The following is a 23,684-nucleotide window of genomic DNA, read 5'->3' on the forward strand; positions in this document are numbered from 1 at the left end:
CAATGAAAACAAATGTCTCCCTTCTCCGTGAAAGTGAAGGAAGCAACTGAGAGAGAACCTGCATGTACTTGGTTAGATTACGGCTCTGGTTCACGGATACAGAAACAGACCCTGAGAGGTTAAATCTTAGCAGAACCCAGGTCGCCCCTCAGTAAGGAGTAACCTAGGTTCCCAGGGGAGAATAAGAGCCAGCAAGTCAAGCGCCTGGACAGGGTGGGCCTTTCTATAGGGTGAGACGTTTTGCTTCTCTTTATCATCGGTTAGAAAGCGTGTTCTTTAAAGATGCATTTCAGACCCCAAATTTTTGAATATGCCACCTTTACCCGCCTCCCTGCCGGATCCCTGGACCCCTCTTCAATAACCACCTCTGGGAAGAACATGCTCTCTTCGCCTAAGGATCAAGTCTATTTTCTGACATGCCGAAGGCAGTATCTGAATCTGATGGGGATGGGGAGGCGGGCAGGGACGCGGGGCGAGGAGGAGTTTGGTGGTTGTGGCACCCAGGGTGAGGGAGGTGCTCAGCTTGTCGCAGGAGGGCGGTACCTGCCCCAGAGGCAATCAAGTCCACTGTAACCGGACTAAGTAAACAGCAACGTAATCCGCCTCTTCAATTTTTGATGTGGATGCTTTAAATGAGAGAGTCCCATCTTCTCCCTCTCCTCCCCACGCTGGAGGCGGCCCCTCGGCCGCTCAGCACGGGCTCCCAGGCGCGGTTTCTTCTCGGCTCCAAGCTGCCGAGCAGGAAACGCTCCCGGCCGCGGGATAAGCCTCCCGCTGGAAGGGGTGGGGGCGGGGACGAGAAAGGGAAAAGGGGAAAGAAACAAAAGCGAGAAAAACTTGACCCGAGCGGCCAGCGCGAGCCTCCGAGGCCCGCTGCGGGCTTCCAGTTTCCCAGAATCGGAGAGCCCGCACCCCGGCCCCCCGCCTGGCCCTCCCGCCCCAGCCCGCGGCTGGTGGGCGTGGACTCGAATCCCCGCTAATGGGCCGCGCGGCGGGCGGGGCGGCGAGCCCGCGCCCCTGACAGCCCGGCCGCGGGAGGAGCCCCGGCCCCGGGAGCCCGACGGCCGCGCCTCCCCGCCCCGCCGGGGACCGGGCCGGTGCGCCGGCCCATGCTGGTCCCCGCCTTTGTTCTCCAGCCGGAGCGGAGCCATGCGCGGCTGACGATGGAAGTGGAGGACTCGGGCGGCGTGGTGCTCACCGCCTACCACTCGTACGCGCGCCCCCCGCCGCCCAGCCCCGAGCCGCGCTGCGCGCCCCGGGCGACCGCCAGCCTCCCCGGCAGCAGGTACCCACATCGCCCACCGGGCACGGGTCTCCTGGGCTGGGGGGTGGGGGGTGGGGGTTTCACAGGCAGCTGGGTTTTCCGCCAGAGCAGAGGACCACCATCGTCCGATTGTGGTTTCAAGTTTTGGTGGACGCGATGAGAGAGCCTGTGGTTCTTTGTATTGTCCTCTGAAGACGTTGGCGAGGAGAGGTTAGCAGAGTTGTGTTCTGATACAACTTGCTGGTAATAGGCAAATGCCTCGTTTCTGCCAGATTCATCTATTGAACTATTGGAGAATTTTAAAAAAAAAGAAGCAGCAGCAGAAAATAGAAAAGAAAGTAAAATGTATTATCTTAAACCTGCAAACACTATCGAGAACTTTTTAGTAACATTTCACATTAGCTAAAACACAGATGGAGAGATTCTCCAAAAAGGAAATCTCGGTAGACCTTTAAAAACGGTTTTACTTATAGATTAAAAAAAGAAAACTTTTGAATGTATACATACATTGGTGTCACTGTTGTTTTATTGTTAATGTTGACTGTTTATAAATGCAGTTCTAATTTTCCTTTGGATCAAAAGAGGTCTGAAAGCTTTTCACTATGTGCATTTTAGATTTCATAAATCAGGGATCTAGCTTAATTACTTTATTGGTGTTCATCTATTTGATGCAAGATCAAGGCTGCCAAGAATTCTGTTAAGTAAACGAATGTGAGACCCTTAAAAAGTTACCTTGGATGCTCAGATATATAACACTAGTAAGTGAGATGGTTTGATGTCTCTGACATATATTTAGGGGAAATAGTATTTGTTTAAGTGTGACTATCTGCCATGCGTCCATTGAGCAATGGTTTTCTTTACCCATGGGGAGTTTGAGTGGTGTGCTTTTCTGCATGTTTATTTTCAGTAATTTTTTTCTCTTGCTTTTGTCTTTAGTCGTGATAAGGACTACTTGTTTCCTAATTTAATAGACTTGCAAGGCTTTAGCCGATTGTGACTTTATTTCAAGAAGTATCCTCTTGGCTAGCATCCATGAGAAGAACAACCTGCATTGGCATGAGACCTGGGCTGGGCTTGGCTAACAAAGAAAATATCATTTCTTCCAAAGAGAGCAGGTTGAGTGAAATTTAATTTTTATATAAAGACAATGAGAAAATAAAATTTTTTTCTTCCAGTTTTTAGAGCCATGCACATTATTTTAAAGTCTAATTGAAGGTACAAACTTGCGTTTATCTTTCCAGTATTTTCTTTTCCAAGCATGATGGTTGACTCCAGTCACTCAGATTATGAGGAACTGAATAGACATACTGGTGAGAGGTGGGGGCCCGGTATGCACATTGCTAGCTGGTCTTGGTGTGGCCGCCCCCGTCTGTAGCCCTCTGCAGCTGTCCAAGAGTGGAGCCAGATCATGCCCTTTGGGCTACCCGAAATTACATCCCTTTCCAAAGCAGACTGGAGAAGTTCCATCTGCTCAGCATGCGGTCTTCTGGGATAATAATACAGGAGAGCAGGAGTTGCCTATCCCAGCTGGTGCTTTACCGTACAGTTGCCAATTAGACTTTACGTTGCCCCAACTTTGCATCTTTGGTGACTGCCCTGCACCCCCTGTGGGGGAATGTTTGTGCCCCTCACCCCCTGATGCAAGAGATAGATGACCCCTGCCCCCTGCAACCGAATTGTGAGAGAATAGCTCAGTTCCTTGGTTCTCAGTAACAGCAATCCAAAGGAGGTCCCTGTTCTTACAGGGAGCCCGAGGACACCATCAATCATGCGTCTGATAGCAGAAATAATCAGGCCTGAATTATTAACCTTTGACTCACTAACTACTGATCAATACTCCCTTTCAAGCCAAGGAGCAAGAATGTATTGTTTCACTCATGAAGAGAGCACTCTCTCTTTCAAGACTACCCTCCCCTTGAAATTGCTTACATATGTGTAGCATATTTGTGGAGTAGTGACCAGGGTGGCACTAGGAAGCATGGGCTATTGTATCTGATTTCCTGAGTATCAGCATTCTTTAGCTCAGGGTAGCGTAGTTTATTTCAGAGCAAGTCATCTGCTTATTCTCCAAGCCTATACTTCATCTAACTTTATGTGCTTTTGATTTTTTTTTTCTTTTGGCCTATTTTTTTCCCACTAAAATATAGTTTCTCTCCCTTTTTCTCTCTCGCCCTCTCTTCAATTCTCTTTTCTTCACCGTTGTATCCTGAGTGCCCAGATCAGTGTCCAGCCACTGCAGGAGCTCAATAAGTTAATGAATTCCTACCGAATGGCCAAGGTAAAATGGAAGCATTTTTAACAGCATGAGTCAACCTATTTGCACCTACTATGTGCCAGAAACACAGTAGGCATTGGTGATACAACGATAAATTAAATGAAAGAGCCTGCCTTGAGAATGTAACCTGGTACCTTTCAGACCAGTAGGATTTTTAGAAAAAAAGCTGGAAATAAGCCTTCGACAAAATTCAACATCCATTTTTGATAAAAACCCTTCAGAAAGTGGGAATTGAAGGGACATACCTCAACATAATAAAAGCTATATATGACAAACCCACAGCAAACATTATCCTCAATGGTGAAAAACTGAAAGCATTTCCCCTAAAGTCAGGAACAAGACAAGGGTGCCCACTCTCACCACTACTATTCAACATAGTTCTGGAAGTTTTGGCCACAGCAATCAGAGCAGAAAAAGACATAAAAGGAATACAAATTGGAAAAGAAGAAGTAAAGCTTTCACTGTTCGCTGATGACATGATCCTCTACACAGAAAACCCTAAAGACTCTACCAGAAAACTACTAGAGCTAATCAATGATTACAGTAAAGTTGCAGGATATAAAATCAACACACAGAAATCCCTTGCATTCCTATACACTAATAATGAGAAAATAGAAAGAGAAATTAAGGAAACTATTCCATTCACTGTTGCAACGAAAACAATTAAATACTTAGGAATATATCTACCTAAGGAAACAAAAGACTTGTACATAGAAAACTATAAAACACTAGTGAAAGTAATCAAAGAGGACACTAATAGATGGAGAAATATACCGTGTTCGTGGATTGGAAGAATAAATATTGTAAAAATGAGTATACTACCCAAAGTAATTTATACATTCAATGCAATCAAGCTACCAACAATATTTTTCACAGAACTAGAACAAATAATCTCACAATTTGTATGGAAATACAAAAAACCTCGAATAGCCAAAGCAATTTTGAGGAAGAAGAATGGAACTGGGGGAATTAACCTGCCGGACTTCAGGCTCTATTACAAAGCCACAGTCATCAAGACAGTATGGTACTAGCATAAAGACAGAAATATAGATCAATGGAACAAAATAGAAAGCCCAGAGATAAACCCACGCTCCTATGGACACCTTATCTTCGACAAAGGAGGCAAGAATATAAAATGGAGAAAAGACAGTGTCTTTAACAAGTGGTGCTGGGAAAACTGGTCAGCCACTTGTAAAAGAATGAAACTAGAACATTTCCTAACACCATACACCAAAATAAACTCAAAATGGATTAAAGATCTAAATGTAAGATCAGAAACTATGAAACTCCTAGAGGAGAACGTAGGCAAAACACTCTCCGACATAAATCACAGCAGGATCCTCCAAGACCCACCTCCCAGAATATTGGAAATAAAAGCAAAAATAAACAAATGGGACCTAATTAAAATCAAAAGCTTCTGCACAGCAAAGGAAACTCTAAGCAAGGTGAAAAGACAGCCTTCAGAATGGGAGAAAATAATAGCAAATGAAGCAACTGATAAAGGATTAATCTCCAAATTATACAAGCAGCTCCTGCAGCTTAATTCCAGAAAACTAAGTGACCCAATCAAAAAATGGGCCAAAGAACTAAACAGACATTTCTCCAAAGAAGACATAAAGATGGCTAACAAACACATGAAAAAATGCTCAACATCCCTCATCATCAGAGAAATGCAAATCAAAACCACTATGAGATACCATTTCACACCAGTCAGAATGGCTGCTATCCAAAAGTCTACATGCAATAAATGCTGGAGAGGGTGTGGAGAGAAGGGAACCCTCTTACACTGTTGGTGGGAATGCAAACTAGTACAGCCACTATGGAGAACAGTGTGGAGATTCCTCAGAAAACTGGAAATAGAACTGCCATATGATCCAGCGATCGCACTCCTGGGCATACACACCGAGGAAACCAGAATTGAAAGAGACACATGTACTCCAATGTTCATTGCAGCACTGTTTATAATAGCCAGGACATGGAAGCAACCTAGATGTCCATCTGCAGATGAATGGATAAGAAAGCTTTGGTACATATACACAATGGAGTATTTCTCAGCCATCAAAAAGAATGCATTTGAATCAGTTTTAATGAGGTGGATGAAATTGGAGCCAATTATACAGAGTGAAGTAAGCCAGAAAGAAGAACATCAATACTGTATATTAACGCATATATATGGAATTTAGAAAAATGGTAACCTGAACCCTGTATAAGAGACTGCAAAAGAGACATAGGCATTTAGAACAGTCTTTGGGACTCTGTGGGAGAGGGTGAAGGTGGAATGATTGGGGAGAATGGAATTGTAGCATGTATATTATCATAAGTGACCAGTCCAGGTTCGACGCATAAATTTTCCTCTGTTCATGTCTTTGCATTTGTGCTTTTTTAATAAAAATACTTTTAACTGTAAAAAAAAAAAAAAAAAAAATCAAGAGGCTTCAGATATGAACTTCAGTTTCCCATTAAAAAGAAAAACCCAAAGGATCCAACAACACAGGCCTCCACAGGCTGAAGCTGCATAGTGGCTGCTCCATTTCACACCTCTCCCTGTTACTCTTCAACACTGAAGATGGATGTTCATTGTAATTTTGGGGGGGGGCTGCCCATTTTATTTTATTGAAGTATCCAGTATAAAGTACACTTGCCAGTTACTCAGGCTTGGGGTCAGACTGCCAGACTCTGTTCATCACTTATACCATTTCCTACCATGTGACCTTGCTTCAGCTTAGACTAGTGTTGACACCAAGGAAGCATCTGATTGATACTTGTTAGCTGTGTTATTACTGTTACCGCTTTTAATCACAGTTGTTGATGTCAAGAGGAGTAAAATGTTTTTGATACCCATCTCCCATACTTACTCATGCAGAAAAGAGACTCAAGTACTAAGCATTTGTTGGGAGAGAAAAAGCAATTCCTTATTTCACAAACATCTATATTTACATTCTGTTGTAAGGATAAAAGAGAATGAAGGATTATAAATTCTCAGTTCTGTTAAAACAGATGGTTGGAATTGTCCTTAGAATCATGTGATTTTTAGGAAGCTCAGAATCCAGAGTGAAATGTATGTTCAAAATGATTTCACTTAGAAAATGAAAAGTAGCTGAAGATAAAGGTAGATATTTTGTTTTTCAAAGATTTCCTAAATTATATGCAAATAACATATACAACATTTTTTGGTGAAGGTACAGTTTAAATGACCATGAGTATTTCTGATGTTTTTCCAAAGATACCATAAACTTCCTGAAAGAGGACAAAAATAGAGTAGGAAAAGAGCCAGCTGTTCCTCAAAAACAAATAGAGAAGCTCCCCAAGATTATCCTAGGAATTCTAATTCTACGGCAGTGTTAAAACTTTCGGGGGCATATTGTTTCCTAATAGCATAACTATTCGTCTTAATGGGGATGATTTGATTAAACTAGAATTAGTGATGAATAGAAAGTAAATATTTTATTTGTGGAGAAAACTAAAATTAACAACTTTTAGTGACACATTTATGGGTACTTTCCTGGAAAAAAATTAATTAATTATAAACAGACATTTATTTCAAGGTGCCAGCTCTCATTCAGGTAAGTATTAATGTAGGTCCATGTGAGCTTACAAACATATACACAGGTACACCAAATTCTGGAGCCTAGTAGGTATACTTTCTAGAGGATTCAGAAAGAGTAATGGAACTAGAATTCTTAGGAGAGAATAAGGTATTTAGAGATCATTCCTCACATGATAGTTGAAACTGGAGTGAGTGTCTCTGGTTTCTTTTTACAGAGGGGTCCTTGCTGATTGTAGGTGGCTCCATGTGTAGAGCTGTTGGAAAACATCTGGCACATTTCCTTTGATCGTGTCATTTGGCTAAATATTTTGCCAGTTGCTCTGTCCATTTTTATCTTGCTCTGTTCTCCTTGATCATTAATCCTTAATGTTTCCGAACAAATTCAGGGAACTTAGAGTGCTGTTGAATCATTAACTTTCCCTTGACTCTTTTCTTTAATTTATTTCAATTGGAGGCTAATTACTTTACAACATTGTGGTGGTTTTTGCCATCCATCAACATGAATCCACCACAGGTGTGCCTGTGTCCCCTCATCATGAACGGCCATCCCACCTCCCTCCCACCCCATCCCTCTGTGTTGTCCCAGAGCACCGGCTTTGAGGGCCCTGCTTCATGCACAGAACTTGCACTGGTCATCTGTTTTACATATGGTAATATACATTACCATATAGGAATATCAATGCTATTCTTTCAAATGATCCCACCATCACTTTCTCCCACAGAGTCCAAAAGATTGTTCTTTACATCTGTGTCTCTTTTGCTGTCTTGCATATAGGGTAGTCATTACCATCTTTATAAATTCTATATATATGTGTCAATATACTGTATAATAGACTCCAGTTTTATCCACCTCATTAGAACTATTGCTTAATTTTGATGTAACTTGAGACTTACAGAAAATTTGCAAAAGTGGTACAGAAAGCTCCCATGTAACATTCTCCAGCTTCCCCTTAGATGAACAACTTGCCAAACTGTGTTCCATTATGAAAACCAAAAAATTAACTCTGCTGCAGTACTATTGGGTTTCTCAGATGACTCAGTGGTGAAGAACCCGCCTCCCAGTTCAGGAGACTTGTGTTCACTCCCTGGGTCAGGAAGATTCCTTGGAGAAGGAATTGGCAACCCACTCCAGTATTCTTGCCTGGGAAATCCCATGGACAGAGGAACTTGGCGGGCTACGGTTCATGGAGTTGAAAAGAGTTGGACGTGACTGATTGACTAAACAATAACAGTACTAGTAACTAAACTATAGACTTTATTCTGATTTCACAAGTTTTTTCCACTAGAATTGGGATTTTTCTGTTGTGGGATTGCATCTGGGATCCCGTATTGCACTTAGTCATGACACCCAAACCTCCTGCGTGACCCACGATAGTCTGTTGTCTTTTGTGACCTTGGCACTTTAGGAGGACCAGTTGGTTGTTGTAAGCAGTCCCTCAGTTTGGATTGATCTTATGTCTAATCTTGATTGGATAGAAGTTATGCATTTTGGGTGAGAATTTCACTGAACGATGTCGGGCCTTTCTCAATACACCATTTTGGGGGTTCACAATGTCACGGTCTTGTTGATATTAGCTCTCATCACCTGGGTAAGGTGTTGTCTGCCAGGTTTCCCTATGTAAACTAATCAGTATCTTGGGAGAATTTTTGACGGTGCTAATGAGAGTCCCTTGGACTGCAAGGAGATCCAACCAGTCCATTCTAAGGGAGATCAATCCTGGGTGTTCACTGGAAGGACTGATGCTAAAGCTGAAACTCCAATACTTTGGCCACCTCATGCGACGAGTTGACTCACTGGGAAAGACTCTGATGCTGGGAAAGGTTGGGGGCGGGAGGAGAAGGGGACGACAGAGAATGAGATGGCTGGACGGCATCACCGACTCTGTGGACATGAGTTTGAGTGAGCTCTGGGAGTTGGTGATGGACAGGGAGGCCTGGCGTGCTGTCATTCACGGAAAGTCGGACACGACTGAGCGACTGAACTGAACTGAACATCCTGTTAACTCCTCAAACTTTCTTCCTCTGATTTTCTTGTCCATATTTGAATCTTGCCAATAACATTTATTACAGTGATGTTCTAATGATTTTCTATTTTTCTCATTCTACATTTGATTTATTTTGCAAACTATAAAATCTACATTCAGTATTCTCTCTAGTTTTATTATATGTGCCATTTTTGCCCTTAAAAAGTCAACCAATATATTTTAAACCTACTTTTTCTTTTTTCAACTTTGCCACAGCATACAATAAAAAGGGTTAGTTTTACCTGGTCTGAGTTTATGAAACCTATAATGATAAATTTCCTAATTTTCAAAGTACCTTGTTTTTTGGAAACAAAATTTTATTCCACGGTTAGTATAACCGGTTAGTATAAATTTCAGGTGGTGCTGGTGGTAAAGAACCTGCCTGCCAATGCAGGAGACGTGAGATGTGGGTTTGATCCCTGGGTCAGGAAGATCCCCTGGAGGAGGGCATGGCAACCCGCTCCAGTATTCTTGCCTGGAGAATCCAATGGACGGAGAGCAGGCTTCAGTTCACGGGGTCACAAAGAGTCAGACATGATTGAAGCAAAGTTGCTGAATTAAATGCTGTGTTCAGGGAGGGTGGGTATTAGCGTCCACTTTGTCTGACTTGCTACCGAGGATGCTCTGATGGGAATCTTCTACCCTTAGCAATGTCCTGAGATGTTACTTGAACGTTTGCAGATGTGTCACAACAAAAATAAACATTCTAGTTTGCATATAATAAAAATTTCTTCTCATTTCATCCTTAAACCAAGTTATTTCACTTCCGAAATCATTTTCATTCTGTGTTTTCTCAATCTGTGGTCTCTTGATACCAGTTCTAGCCAAGAATAGAAGTAAAATGGTCTATAGAAAAGCAATGGAAGAGAATAAAATATTTCTCAGAAGAAAATTTTGGCAATAAAGTTTACCCATTTAAACGATAGACTTTGTTTTGAAGTCTCTTTGGATGAAATATTAAGTCAAATGTATCTTCAAATAGTGCAGAAAAGAACTTTTCCTAAATGACTGTCATCATTAAGACGAGAATTACGGTGCTATAGTATAGGCACTGACTGATGTCTATACTGTTAAACTATGTCTAAACTATGTGTCTAAGCTATACTGTTTGCTTTAAAAATGAGTAGCTTAGAGTTAGTTGCTTTGCTGTGTACTTGAAACTATCACAACATTGTTAACTGACTGTACTCCAATATAAAGTTAAAGGATAAAAAAAGTAAATAGCTTATATTGGTGTATTGTTTTATTGCTTATGTAATTTAATTTAAATATTATTTATTGCTGCTATTTTTTTCTTTATTTTCAGGCAGATCTTAAAGCCATTAACGGTACTTTGTTCTTTCTAATATTGCTATTGGTAACATGCTTCGTGATTTACTTTTGATTAGATAGTTAAGCTGGTTAGAACTGTGTAAAGAAGATGCTGTTCAAACAACTAAAATATATAATCTAAGGAGAGATTTTGATAGCATTTATTTCCATTTCTTTGAGAATTTTTGGTTTTCTTGTTTGCGTTCATTGTTTTGCTGTGTTCTGGTTACTTGAGTTAGTGAGTTTTGTGTAATGTTCTGTCCTTTGTAACATGGAATTCCATGCATCCATTGTTCTGAGAATATTAGAGGATGTGCATCAAAATGTTAACATTGTGTCGGACAACTTAGAGTGGAAACTAAAGAAAGTAGTGGATTGTTTTTATTATATACCATCTTCCTAAATATTTGCAGTTTATGACATATTCTTTGAGTATCAGATGTTTTACATCAGTCTTCAATAAATGAATATTACAGATAAAACTATCCATTTGACCGACATTCAGTGCCAAGTAAATTCCAAGCGTGGGAGGACATATACTGATGTCAGGTTGAGAACCAGCTGTGGTGTCTCGTGTTGCTCTTCATAACTGATTAAACCTGTGCGTTCCATTTCTGATCCCTTTGACAGATAGATGATGACTACACAAAACACGTAACACCAAGGACAGGAAGCAGAAGGAGGAACTGGAAACCAAAGAAGAGTATGTAGTAGTTTTAAATCGTCCAACACCTGAGATTCATGTGTACTGTCTTAGTCATTCTAAGTGTATATCTTTTGTGTACAAGAGAGAATTCTTTATTCCTATGTTAAATTTTATGATCAGTGGACCAGATTTGCTCTTTTAACTCTGTAATGTATAAGGAAAAGAATTCCTTCAACGTTTCCTGTTTAGTGTTTAGAAAACAATGGATATGCATTTGTCTTTATACAAAGACCTATCAACGGATTTATATTTTTATAGAGCTATAGAGAAACCTGACAGGTGTTTAGAACAAAAAGGTTAAACTTACTAAAATGCCATTTTAACTAATAATATGATGTTTGATCTCTTTCCTTCCCACTTTTCCCTGCCTTCATTACCGTACTGAAAAAAATCACAGAGGAGCCAAAGTTAACAGGTCAGTGGTTGGGACTGAACCCATATGTAAGTGGCTGGGGATATAAAGCAAAACAGAAGAGGATAAATGTAGTTAAAGAAGTAAGGACTAAGCTTTCTTCCTGAAGATTTCCTTAACAGTAGTAGCCAGAAGAGTTTTCACCTACCGTAACAATAATGATCATTTGGTAATTCATCACATGCTGTCCTGTGGTGTCAATTCTGTTGTTGTTTCTTTTTCTCCAAAAAGTCCTCATTATTTTGATAGCTTACCGTGCTTGGCATACACTGTCTCATTTAATCCTTCCCACAATCCAGTGACATAGGAGGAAATTGAGGCCCAGAGAAGCAGCCCGAGATCACATAGCAAGGTGATGACTGTCTTTCCGAAACTGGTGCTTATAACCTGTTATTTAAATCTTGAAACATTATTTCATATATTATGGATTTAGTGTTTTTCTGCTGCAATTTGGTTATAGGTTTATCGAGAGCAGGGACAGCATTATCATATCCCCACTAAGCAACCAGCAATAGTAACTCTTCCACAGTAGATATTATGCTTAGTGTTGATTTAATCTTTTTTTTTTTTGCAATCATGACTATTCTGTTTAAATGGAATAAGCATGGAATGAGTTAATTGTGAATGGATATAGTTTGAGAAATTTTTTTACCCCTTGAAGTGAAATAATGGGATTTTTAAAAAATGTAAAAGCTATATTCTTGCCCTCTTGCAGTCTTATTTAGGTAGCGGTATTTTTTAAATGGACAAAATGTATTATAGACGTCATTTAGCTTGACCATGGAAGTGAGATCCAAGCAATTTTGAGTTATAGGAAATATTCCCAGGGCTCTTTTTTAGGCAGAAGGAAGGGGAGGCATTTTTTAATCCTTTAGCCTGTAGGTTCATGTTCTTAGAATTTTTTCATTTTAGTTTTATTAATTGTTTTCTCTAACTACTAAGACAGATTTCTATGGCTAAAAACATATTTTTCATTTTGTTCTTTCCATGTGATCTATAACATAGCAGTTCTTAATGCAGGTCAAGAAACAAGGCTCCATGAGAATTAACAGGGTTTTCCTTTTGTCTCTCTTTAATATTCAGTCAGGTTTTCACTTTATCTTGACTCTGAAACCAACCAAGGGACAAGCAGCTCCTGGACCATGCCTTTGTGCAGACCAGTTCTGTTCTAAATGTTGCTCAGAAACTTAGGATAAGTTAAGCTAGATTGTGCAGTCCCATCTGGACTCTGGGGCATCCCTGGTCTCCTGTCTGCCTGAGTACAGTCCTTGTCCCTCAGTGACCCTGGAGCCATGGATGATGCCGAACCGAAATTGGGCTTCAAGGATTTCTGTTTAGAAAACAAACCCAGGGCTCACTGAAGTCTGGACTCGAATCTTCTGGAGAGGTCAGAGTCCACAAAGTGACCTCCAGGCACTTGTGTTCATTTTCCAGGGTGTTCATTTGATCAGCTTTGTTTTTCAGAACACTGGAACTATTAAAGGCTGGATGGTCATTTTAGTTATACATAAACAGTGTGGTCTGGGCTTCTCTGCCAACTGCCATGTCTTTAGAAGTGTTCTCTATTTTTAACCAGCAGAGTTGTTCAGAGTATATTACTAATAGGACCTGAGCATTGTGGAAAAAAAAGTAATGAGTGAGGACTAATCTCTGTGGTTCAGCTGGGGAGCAAAGAATGGAAAAGGGCCTTGTGGAATGCCTCAGGGCTCTGAGTTGGTCCTGCTGACCCCTGGTCACCCGCTTGTGTTACCGCGGCACCTACGCTGGCCCAGGGCGTGGACAAATGTGTTCTGGGAGCAGTCAAGCCAACAGCAAGGAAAACATGGAGGTGGGGGAAACCGGAGACCTGATGGGAGACCATTAAATGTCCAGAACTGGAGAAAAGGTGGTGACCGTTATGAGAACTACATTTCCTTAGCTTCCTTTCAAACACTATTACGACTCCCCATGCTCGTTATCTCACCAGTCGTAAATTGGAGAGTCTCGAAAACACACTTGCTGTGACTTTTCATTGGCATCTTAAAGAAAAACATTTGCTGACCTCAGTGGAGAAGGCAATTAAGTGGGAAAAGCGCTGACTGTTAAGTTTCCGCAGATTCTGTTTTGAAAGAACAGATGATGCCTGGCCCCTGTGATTTTTAACATACCACGACTTCACTTCTCTCCTCCTCACTTAGAAAGCTCAGTGATTACAAGGTCCACTTGGCAACTATTTTGGTAAAAATCACAATTGTGCTTAGTTGCAGAAAGCCCCATGCCAGAGGACTCCCCCCTCTGCAGTTGCTGGAAGCTGGTAATTGGAAAAAGCAGGCCTCACTCTGCTTGTTTAAAGCTGTGTCATCCTTTGTGGGGCAGTGAGTCAACACCAGCTTAAACAACATGAGTCATTGTTTAGAAGAAGCCCAGGAGAGCTGATTTCAATTATACAGTCCTAAATAGACACGCTACAACTCTTATCTGTACTCTAAAGAAGTTTTTATTGTGGAAGTTAAGGAACATTAGCACCCATTCTCTTTAGAGTTCATGGAAGAATTAATATAATACTTAGCTACTCAGAGGACTTTTGAAGGGGTCTTAAGAAGGAACTCTTTTCAGTTAATCTAAATTTTACACTGATTTCTTCTGTCTTCTGTCTCTTCCACCCCCCACCCCCACCTCTCTGCTCATACCAGTTCAGACCATTACAGTGTTAATCTGGTTTCAGAGCTGTTCGGTTAAAATCCATAAATTCACAGTTGTGGTCTTGTAACTGTTTGCTGCTTCTGTTCCAGGATCCCCCTGTGTCTTTATTTCTCTGGAGAGGAATGGATAGCTTTAAGGTGCACCATGATTGTGGGGCAGAGAAACAGTCTGGAAAGCTAATGCACTGATCCAGGTAAAGACGATGAGAGTCTAGATGAGGATACGGATAGAAGGGAATAATAAGGGAGCCTGTGGGGAAAGCAGCAGTGAGGTTGGTGTGATTTAGTGATTAATGCATACAGGGGACCAGGAAAAACTCTTGAGTTTTTGTTTTGGAGTGTTAGGAACTGAGGCTTCCCTCATAGCTCAGCTGGTAAAGAGTCCGCCTGTAATGCACAGACCTCGGTTCGACTCCTGGGTTGGGAAGATCCACTGGAGAAGGGATAGGCTACCCACTCCAGTATTCTTGGGCTTCCCTGGTGGCTTAGCTGGTAAAGAATCTGCCTGCAGTGCAGGAAACCTGGGTAGCATCCCTGAGTTGGGAAGATCCCTTGGAGAAGGGAATGGCTACCCACTGCAATATTCTGGCCTGGAGAATTCCATGGACTGTATAGTCCATGGGGTCGCAAAGAACTGAAACTGAGAATTTTGATGGATGAGCAGAAAGTGAACAGGAGAAATTTAGCCTGTGAAATTTGGAACTCAGCTGATGTACCCAGCTCAGTTCAGTTCAGTCAGTCACTTAAGTCACGTCCCACTCTTTGTGACCCCATGGACTGTAGCACACCAGGCTTCCCTGTCCCTCACCGTCTCCCAGTTTGTTCAAACTCATGTCCATTGAGTCGGTGATGCCATCCAACCAACTTGTCCTCTGTCGTTCCCTTCTCCTCCTGCCTTTAATCTTTCCCAACATCAGGGTCTTTTCCAATGAGTCGGCTCTTTGCATCCGGTACCCAGCTGATAGTTGACTATACACGTTGGAAACTTGGGCAGGAGATCAAGGCTGAGAGTTCTAAGCTATTTACTCGCAGGAGACTTCAGCATTTGAGAGACAGTTAAAACTGGGACTGGATGAGATCTGGCAGGAGATTATAGTGTCTGCAGAGAGAGCAGTGGAGCGAAGGTGGAACGCAAGGAGCAGGTGGAGTGAGGCAGAGCTTTGGGGGCCTCTGATGGAGACTATTTGGGAACTTTCTGGAAGCCCAGGCATCAGACTCAGAGTGAGTGGACAGCTGTATCAGGTATCTAAATGAGCAGTAAGGTCAAAACTAAACATTGTCCACAGGCTTTGTAGTGTAGATAACAATGGAGACCTTTGCTAGCCCGGGTCTGATGGAAGTGAGAGGGGGAAGCCTGTTTGCTGCAGGTTGAAGAGTGACTGAGGTCAGGAAGCAGAGGCGGCCAGGGGAACCTATTGTCAAAGCTTAGCTGTGGGAAGGTGGAAAGAGAGGAAGGCGGGACCAAGAGCGGAGCTTTTAAATGAACTGAACATCGGCCAAAAGTCAAGGAAGAAACCTAGAGCTTCTAAAATGTAAGACTTGAACACACTTGGGCTCCTGCTTATAATCCTGTGATACCATTTTTGCGTGTAGGATGAGCCCTTATCACTAGGCCCACAGTGGTGTGTCAGCGCTCCTGGGAAGGGAACATTGTTTACCTCACGGCTGACTCTTTCACCGCCTTCCCCCTCCCCCATTAAAGAGCCTGACACTCAGTAAGAGTCTTAACAAATTGCTGCTGAGTAAACCCTGCGGGGGCTGATCTATGTAGATGTGGCCTCTCCTTGGCCGAGGAGCTGTTAGGGAAGTCTTCCAAAATCTCAGCATCGCTTCCTCTATGAGGGCTGCCTCCTCCCCAAGCCACGTTGCTTACCTCCACCTCTCTGCCTTCTCTGCCTCTATACTTCTCTAGTATTACGCTTATCCCGCTACTTAATAGTAAGACTTATGTGGCTGACCTTTCTAAAGAGGATGCCCTGGACCATGTCTTATTCATCTCGGGTCCCTGGCACATATATGCTTATTGAATAAGTGAACAATTAATTCACTAAATAATGGTGAAGGTATTTTACATATATGATCATATTTCATAATTAGCTATAATTTTGAGCCTAGAAGTATTTGAAATGTTGGACTGGTGTTGTGTTGGAGAATATACCATCCTGATTTTGCATACTACCTGCTTTCCCAGAATCTACTAAACTAGCCTTTGGTCATAGGATAACATAAACTCTTTGGTGATATACTGTGAAGTAAAGATAGAAATCAAAGGTGGCAACAATTGTAAATAAACATGCCTTGACACATAAAACTGCGAGCAGCATGGATAATTAAAAGAAGGTAAATATAGTTTCCATTGTTTTCAAGATTAAATTTTGCTCAAGGGTCACTTCGCTTATTGAAACAAGAAGAATTTAAACTGATTTTTATAATAAAAGTGAAACTGAGCAACCTTCTGCTGAGCCTCTGTATGCCATATACCCCATCAGGTTCTGGGGCTGCAAAAATGGTTACTAGTCTTTCAGTGAGAATAGATGGACTGTCGTCAGGCATTTCAGTGGCATCTGAAGTACAGCTCATTGAGGGTAGAAGTGATGTCTCTCTCTCTTTCTGTGTCCCAACATTGGCCCCCAGGCCCAGAGTGGACATTCAGTATTTGAATGGTGGGAAGAAAGATGGAGGAAAATCGCATGAGATGCTCTGGGAAAGCAGAGAAGGTGTAACTAACACTTGGGGCTACAGTGTTGAGGATAAGAAGGGGTTAAGGAAGGCATCTGGGAGGGGTCATAGCTAGATTAAGTCTTAAAGAATGAGCCTGGATTAGCAGGAGGAAGGCGACTGGGAAGAGTGTTTTGTCAGGAGAACCAGTCTGGCAAAAAGAACATGGCACACACAGCCATGGTTGCTGGTGGTGTGCTAAGGCTGGGTAACAGGAGACCCGCCAGGGTAGGTAGGGACCACTCTCTGTTCAGTCTGGGGAAAATGATGGAGGCAGACTGAACTTGGTTACATGTCCAGTTTTCTTATTAGGGTAATGAAGGACTTCTACAGGCTCACCTCTAGGATCCCTCCTAACATGGAAATTCTTCTCTATAGTTAATTTGGAAAAGAAGGCAATCAGATAATCCTGGATTTTTAACCAAAACGTGGATTCCAACGTGTCCTCATTTTGTAATAACATCTTTCCCTTCTCCATTAACTCTGCTTTTGTAGATGATCTCTCGAGTACTTCTGTGGTCTGTGCAGGAAGCATGTATTGTTGTCTCATGTAGTACCTTCGATTACTCTTAACCAGAATTTGATTCATTTCAAAGAAGCTACCAAAGTTAGAATGACTTGTCAGTAAGGTCTTCGTCTTTCATATTTTCTTTGACAAATACAGCCGGTCCAATAAGCAAAACTGATTTTTATTTTTCATGTGATTGTAAGTTGGTAGCCCAGTTAATAGCTTCCCTGGTGGCTCAGACAGTAAAGAATCTGCCTGAAATGCAGGAGACCTGGGTTCAGTCCCTGGGTTGGGACAATCCCCTGGAGAAAGAAATGGCAACCCACTCCAGTATTCTTGCCTGGAAAACCCCATGGACAGAGGAGCCTGGCGGGCCGTAGTTGGACACAACTAGGCGACTAAGACACACAGCCCAGTTAATAGGGGTGTTAGGTCCTGTTGAAGAGTGCCATGGCCTTTTATGGCTTTTTGTTCACATTTAAAACAGCATTCATTCATAACTTAATTTTTGAAAGATAAAATTTCTTAATATCATTCTTCTATTTATATTGGCACAAAATTAGAATCAATGTAATATGACTTAAATAAAGCAGAGATTTCTAAGAAATACGTGAGCGTGTTCTATGTTTTCTCTGTGTTTTTCAATAGTCCAGCAACACGTACATGCGATTTAAGGAGGAAAATATGTTTCAGCTACTTTCTCATTTTCTGCTTTTGAGTTTTTGTGAAAGACCAGGTCCCCCAATTGAGATTTCTGAGGACTTATTGCTAGCATGTGCCTGTGACAGAGATGGGCATGGAGGCCAAAACCACCTAACCCTGCCTTCTCCTTTCTCTTGTCACCTCAACCTCTTAACCAATCCTATGGCAAGAAGTTAATATAATGGCAATGATCCTAAAGATCTTCAAGATTTCTGAAGACACATCCTCATAAAAGCTTTTATTTAGTAATAATAGTCACTTGAAAAAAAGTGAAAGTGTCAGTCACTCAATCATGTCTGACTCTTTGCAGACACATGGGACTGTAGCTCACCAGGCTTCTCTGTCCATAGAATTCTCTAGGCAAAAATATTGGAGTGGGTAGCCACTCCAGTATTAAATGTACTTACGTATTAAAGGTATTAATGTATTAAATGTACTTAATACATTTAAAAGTTGAGATATGCTCAATATACAGTAAAATTCACAGTTGATTCAGCTAGTTGACCTTTAATCCATGTAACTACCATCCAAAGTAAGATACAGAACATTTCCATCACTCTAAAAATGTCCTTCACACCCCGTTTATATCCTGCCAGTTTCTGACTTCTACCACCATACATTAGTATTGCCTATTCTTGGAAGTCATATAAACAGAACATTACAGTAGATACTGTTTTGTGTCTGCTTTCCTTTACTCAGAATAATAGTTTTTGAGATTCAAACGTATCATTTCATTAGAGCTTGAAAGTGGTAAAAAGTGTATGTAGGCCTTTTGGTGGTTTCATTTTACTGTTGTAAGTTTTTGTCATCCAGCTGTCCATAGGCATTGGCTTTTGCATAAAGGGGAGGCTCAGGTGAGGGAGTGGGTTTAGATGAAAACCCGTCACAGGATTAGAACCTGGAGTCTCAGCTCTGTTGTAGACCCAGGCAAAATTGGGAAGTAAGCACATTTGTTTTTGGTTTCTGCTCAATTTGCTTTGACTTCTGGAAATCAAACCAAGGGTTGGCTAAGAAAGAATGAGAGTTTTACATTTAGCAAACACATTAATTGATTTTAGACAGTGAGTGTAATAAACACTTCTGTCCAAATAATTGTTTTAAGGATGTGTGTGAGAAAAATAAATAAGAAAATTAACTAAGAAAATAGACCTCCAGAGCCTCTGTCATTCAGTTCATTCATTTATTTATTGTTTCTTTGAATTTCTTTCTTAGCACTTGTCTTCTGAGTGTCTTCTCCTGAGGGCACTGTGAAGGATCACAGCTAAACAGGATGGAGTTTCTGTGCTTGAGGGGCTTTTAAGGGAGCCTGAGGGCTTTGGGAACCATGTCTTATTCAGCTTCATGCTTCCTGGAGAGGTCACAAGCTTTAATTCCTAGAGGAATGGTGTTTAAGTTGGGCATGTGGGTATACTGGGTAATGTAGGTATACTGATGTATGGGTAGGGTGTGGGGTACAGAGGATGTACAAGGGGTCTCATAATCTAGCTGGATGTCCTGAGGAATTGGTGAGAGAAGCAGTGGGAACGTCTATACAATTTGCAAGATTTTATTTGCAGGGTGGGATTGGCTCAACGAGTGGTCAAAGATGTGTCAGTTGTTACGGCCAAACCAATGAAAGTAAATTAATGAGAGTACCTCACCATAGGACGGTGTCTTCAGCTCTGTGTAGATTTCTTTCAAAATGAATGAAAACTCGTTTTGCAAAAATCAGACCAGAGCATAAACTTAACTGTTTTAGAACTGCAGGAGAGTTTATTACCCACCCCCTACTCAACCCCACCCCCTGGCAACCAAAATAACCCATATAAATAGCTTATCCTGTGGGAGTCGCTGGCTTAATGGTAATCATAAGCATATGCTGGAATCCAAGTGCTTCAGCCAGAGTCCCATCCTCAGGCTTCACATTTAGCGTAGCTCTTACCCCCGTCGGCTTGGCTTGTGGTTGGATGACACAGCTGGGTGTTGTGGATGGCAGAATTTTCCTAGCGTTGTGCACAGAGGGATCCAGGCAGGTGGGGAGAAGACTAGCTCAACACTAATGAAGCCCTGACTGTCACATGCATTCTGGTAATTCCATGAAGGCAAGAATGTTGCTAATAACAGAGCAGATTTTGTAGGTCGTCTCAAACTTGGTCAGCTGCAGTTAAGCCCGCGGCTGCTGGGGCAATGGAATGCACCCCTATGTGTTTTCGGAAGGTGGTGGAAGAGATTCAGTTACAGGTTTTCCATCTTCCTGGAATTATGCTACCCCTAGAATAGAATTCTCCACATACCCTAGTGTGATTAGACCTCAATTTTAGCAAGTATCCAATTAAATGAACCATTTACTGCATCAATACCTATTTTGGGGAACTACTTTGTGTATAGAATATCTTTGTGTGTGTGTCTGTGTGTGTGTGAGGATGAATTTGTTTAAAGCCAAATTACAAACTGTATTGTCAAAATTATTTGATGAACTACTGAAGCAAGAAAACTTCACAAACAGCATGCATGGCAAATGCTATCTTTTAATTTAGAATTAATTACTCAAAGATATACAAATGAGACTGAACTGAACTCATATAAATGAGAACCAAAGGTGATGTATTTTATGTTTTCTTGATATCTCTAGCATAGGGACCTGGGTGATATTTTTACAAACCGAAACAAGAAAAGTTATTTTTTATCATGTAGTTCTTAGCTTTTTCAAGTCCTAGAGCTCTTTGAGATGCTAATAAAAACCAGTGACCTCTGTGAAAAGTACACATATGTATGCTGTGCAAGTTTGCATGCATTTTTTAGATGGTTCATAGTACACAGGTTAAGAAGATGTTGGTCAGATTATTCAAAATTTCCTCACTGCTTCCATCCACGATATCTTTACACGTGTAGCTAGCACGACCATTTCATATACCTGGAGAGAGCTCTCATGATATCAAGTGTGTTTCCCAGAACCTAGAAATGAACTCTGAATAAGTGCAGACAAATTCAGTATAAAAACAGCTAGAATGCCTGCTGTTCTGTGTGTGTCCCCACAGGCAGGACACTTCCGGGTGGCCTGGTCATGATGGCCAGTGTCTGGACTTGGGCATTTCCTGCTGATGTAAGAAAGTCGGTGGGGCAGAAGCTGGGAGTGTCTTGAGTTTATGGAATAATCCCTGTATGAAAGGGGTGTTTCTGTTCTCAGGGCTGAAAACGTTGGCAGTCAGCATCTAACAAAAGTACTGAGTTTTAGCCACTTCTCAAGGAAGGTTTAGAGGGAGCAGAAATCTTTTCAGTATTTCACATGTGAGGGGTGGGGATTGTATAACTGTTTTCTAATAGCAAGATGAGGGAAATTGTTTTGTTTTGGCTTTTTTGGACCCTCATTCACACAGTCCAAGCCTGGTGTCCTGAATGGGAGTTTGCTCAGTGTTTCTAGTGCTTTTCTTGGATCCCTGTGCAGGTGTATGCTCTGCACTTGAGACTACTGGTCTGTAGTCTTGTGTGCAAAGAGACAGGAAGATGTTTGCTTATGCCAATGAAGCATTTCTGAGATTGGAGTTAAAGCTTCTGGTCCATCTCTGACCAATATAATTGTAACCACAAGGAAAAAAAGAAAAAGTTTGAGCTGAAAGCTAATTAGAGCAAACAGCTGACCTGGTCTGTTTGCACATTATCTATTCAGCAGCTGTACCACAGTGAAAATAGATTCAGGAAAGGTGAGCTGAAGTCAGGAGTTGCAAATTAGTAGCATGTCTTTATAGGGAAGTTAGAAATGAAGGAGCCAAACGATACTGCTCTTGCCTACAATGATTCCCTGGTGGTGCTGTCTGACAGAATTCTGGACTGGACAGATATTTCTCCTCATACAGGGTTTTATATTGTGCCTTGATTACATACAGCCTGTTCATCAAGCAGTTTATAGCATATTTGAGGTCCCAAGAGTCTTTAGAAAACATCTAGCCTTATTTTTCCAATGAGGAAACAGATATTAAGCAGCTCAAGTCTCCCATATTCTAACATTTCTCTGCCATTTTTTATGGGAAGGACTTGTTATGTTTTCTCATACTGTCTTTTCGTTCCTTTCCATAGAATGTGCGGAATTCCAACAGGACACTCCTCTGTCCACAGACTGTCAGATGACGTGTGTGTAACCAGACACGGGTGTTCGTGGGATGTGTGGCATCCATTGATTTAGGACTGCAGCCCTTCTCAGGCCGTGGGACAGAAGGCACATTTAGTGTAGTGTGGTTAGTCTGTCCTTCGAAAAGGAGTGTTTTAACGCTGGAAGACGTAATCATTTTGCACCGACAAGTTTCTCCTATTGTCAAGTGTAGGTGGCTTCACGGATATAGCCTTGGTGCTCATTTAAAGTTCAGTGAGGACCTCAGAAAGGAAAAAGTGCTACCTTCAAAATGTGGTTTCTTTAAAAAATTTTAAATAACTTTTTTTCCACTTCTTTTGAGATATTATCAACATATAGCTCTGTATAAATTTAGGGTGTCAGCATAGTTATCTGACATTGTGAAATGATTACATACATTGTGAAATGATTATAATTAGTTAATATCCATGGCCTCATGTAGGTACACAATAAGAAAAAGAAAACATGTATTTTCAAAGCAGTGGCCTTCAGCTCAGTTCTCTTTCCTGGCTTTCTTCTTCTGTTTCCTGGACTTCTCTGTAGGAGACAGCTTAAACTCTTCAGCCCGTGAAGGTACCATGCCCTCACCCATCTTTGGGCACTTCCTATAAAGCCAGCATGGCTGCCAGTGCTTTCTGTGGATTAAAACCTTGGGGCTTTCACTCCCAGGAAGTAGGTACTGTTTTGCCTCTCATTTTGTAGGTTTAAAAACAGATGCAGAAAGTAAGTAATTTGCCCCAGTGAAGTAGAGCAGTCTCACTCCAAAACCCATGCTGCTGCTGCTTTTTTTTTTTTTTAATTGTGGTAAAATACACATATCCTGGACTTCCCAGGTGGCACAGTGGCAAAAAACCCAGCTGTCAGTGCTGGAGACACAAGCGACGTGGGTTCAATCCCTGGCTGGGGAAGATCCCTTGGAGTATGCCCACTCCAGGCTTGCCTGGAAAACCCCATGGAAAGAGGAGCCTGGCAGGCTACAGTCTATGGGATCACGAAGAGTCGGACACGCCTGAGTGACTGAGCACACGCACGCGTGCGCACGCACACACACACACACAAAGCATAGCAGAACCTGTGCTTCTTCACCTGCATTCTCTGCCTGCTTTCCACACACCCTCATTCCCTTACCTGAAGAGCCTCCTCCCCGTCTCAGCTGGGGGCTGGGCCCCAGTTATGTCATCTAGAAAAATCTGCCCCAACGCCTTTTCCTCTTCCTTCTCCTCCAGTCTGTATCCAGTTTCTCTCCGTTGTGCTCCTGCTGAATCCGGGGCCTGTGCTGCCCTCCAGTCATTATTCCCGATGATGAGGATGCCGTGACTGCTCTGGAGCTGCCCCCACAGTGTGTGTAGCCTGCTGCGCGCTGGAGCCACCGTGCGTCCCTGTCTTCCCACTGTCCAGCAGCACACCCCATAGACGCCTATGAAGTGGAGC

At 41.9% G+C, this 23,684-nt stretch overlaps 1 protein-coding gene across 3 annotated transcripts in view; it reads left to right on the forward strand.

The window, feature by feature from the left end:
- Positions 1–689: 689 nt before the first annotated feature.
- Positions 690–23,684, forward strand: part of ARHGAP28 (Rho GTPase activating protein 28) — a 143,435-nt gene continuing 120,440 nt past the window's right edge. For 2 of the 3 annotated variants that reach the window (XR_016036671.1, XM_055417174.2), the window contains exon 1: positions 691–1,285. Coding sequence is in view for 2 of the 3 variants with exons in the window: in XM_055417174.2 (XP_055273149.2) it covers positions 1,110–1,285 (176 nt within the window). In the remaining variant the exon portion in view is untranslated. Of the gene's footprint in view, positions 1,286–23,684 lie in introns of all 3 variants that reach the window. The other variant, XM_088833360.1, reaches the window with a different exon arrangement.

This window comes from Moschus berezovskii, chromosome 28 (genome assembly GCF_049115385.1).
Source record: "Moschus berezovskii isolate FMDL1 chromosome 28, NW_MosBer_1.0, whole genome shotgun sequence".
NCBI classification, from domain to species: Eukaryota; Metazoa; Chordata; class Mammalia; order Artiodactyla; family Moschidae; genus Moschus; species Moschus berezovskii.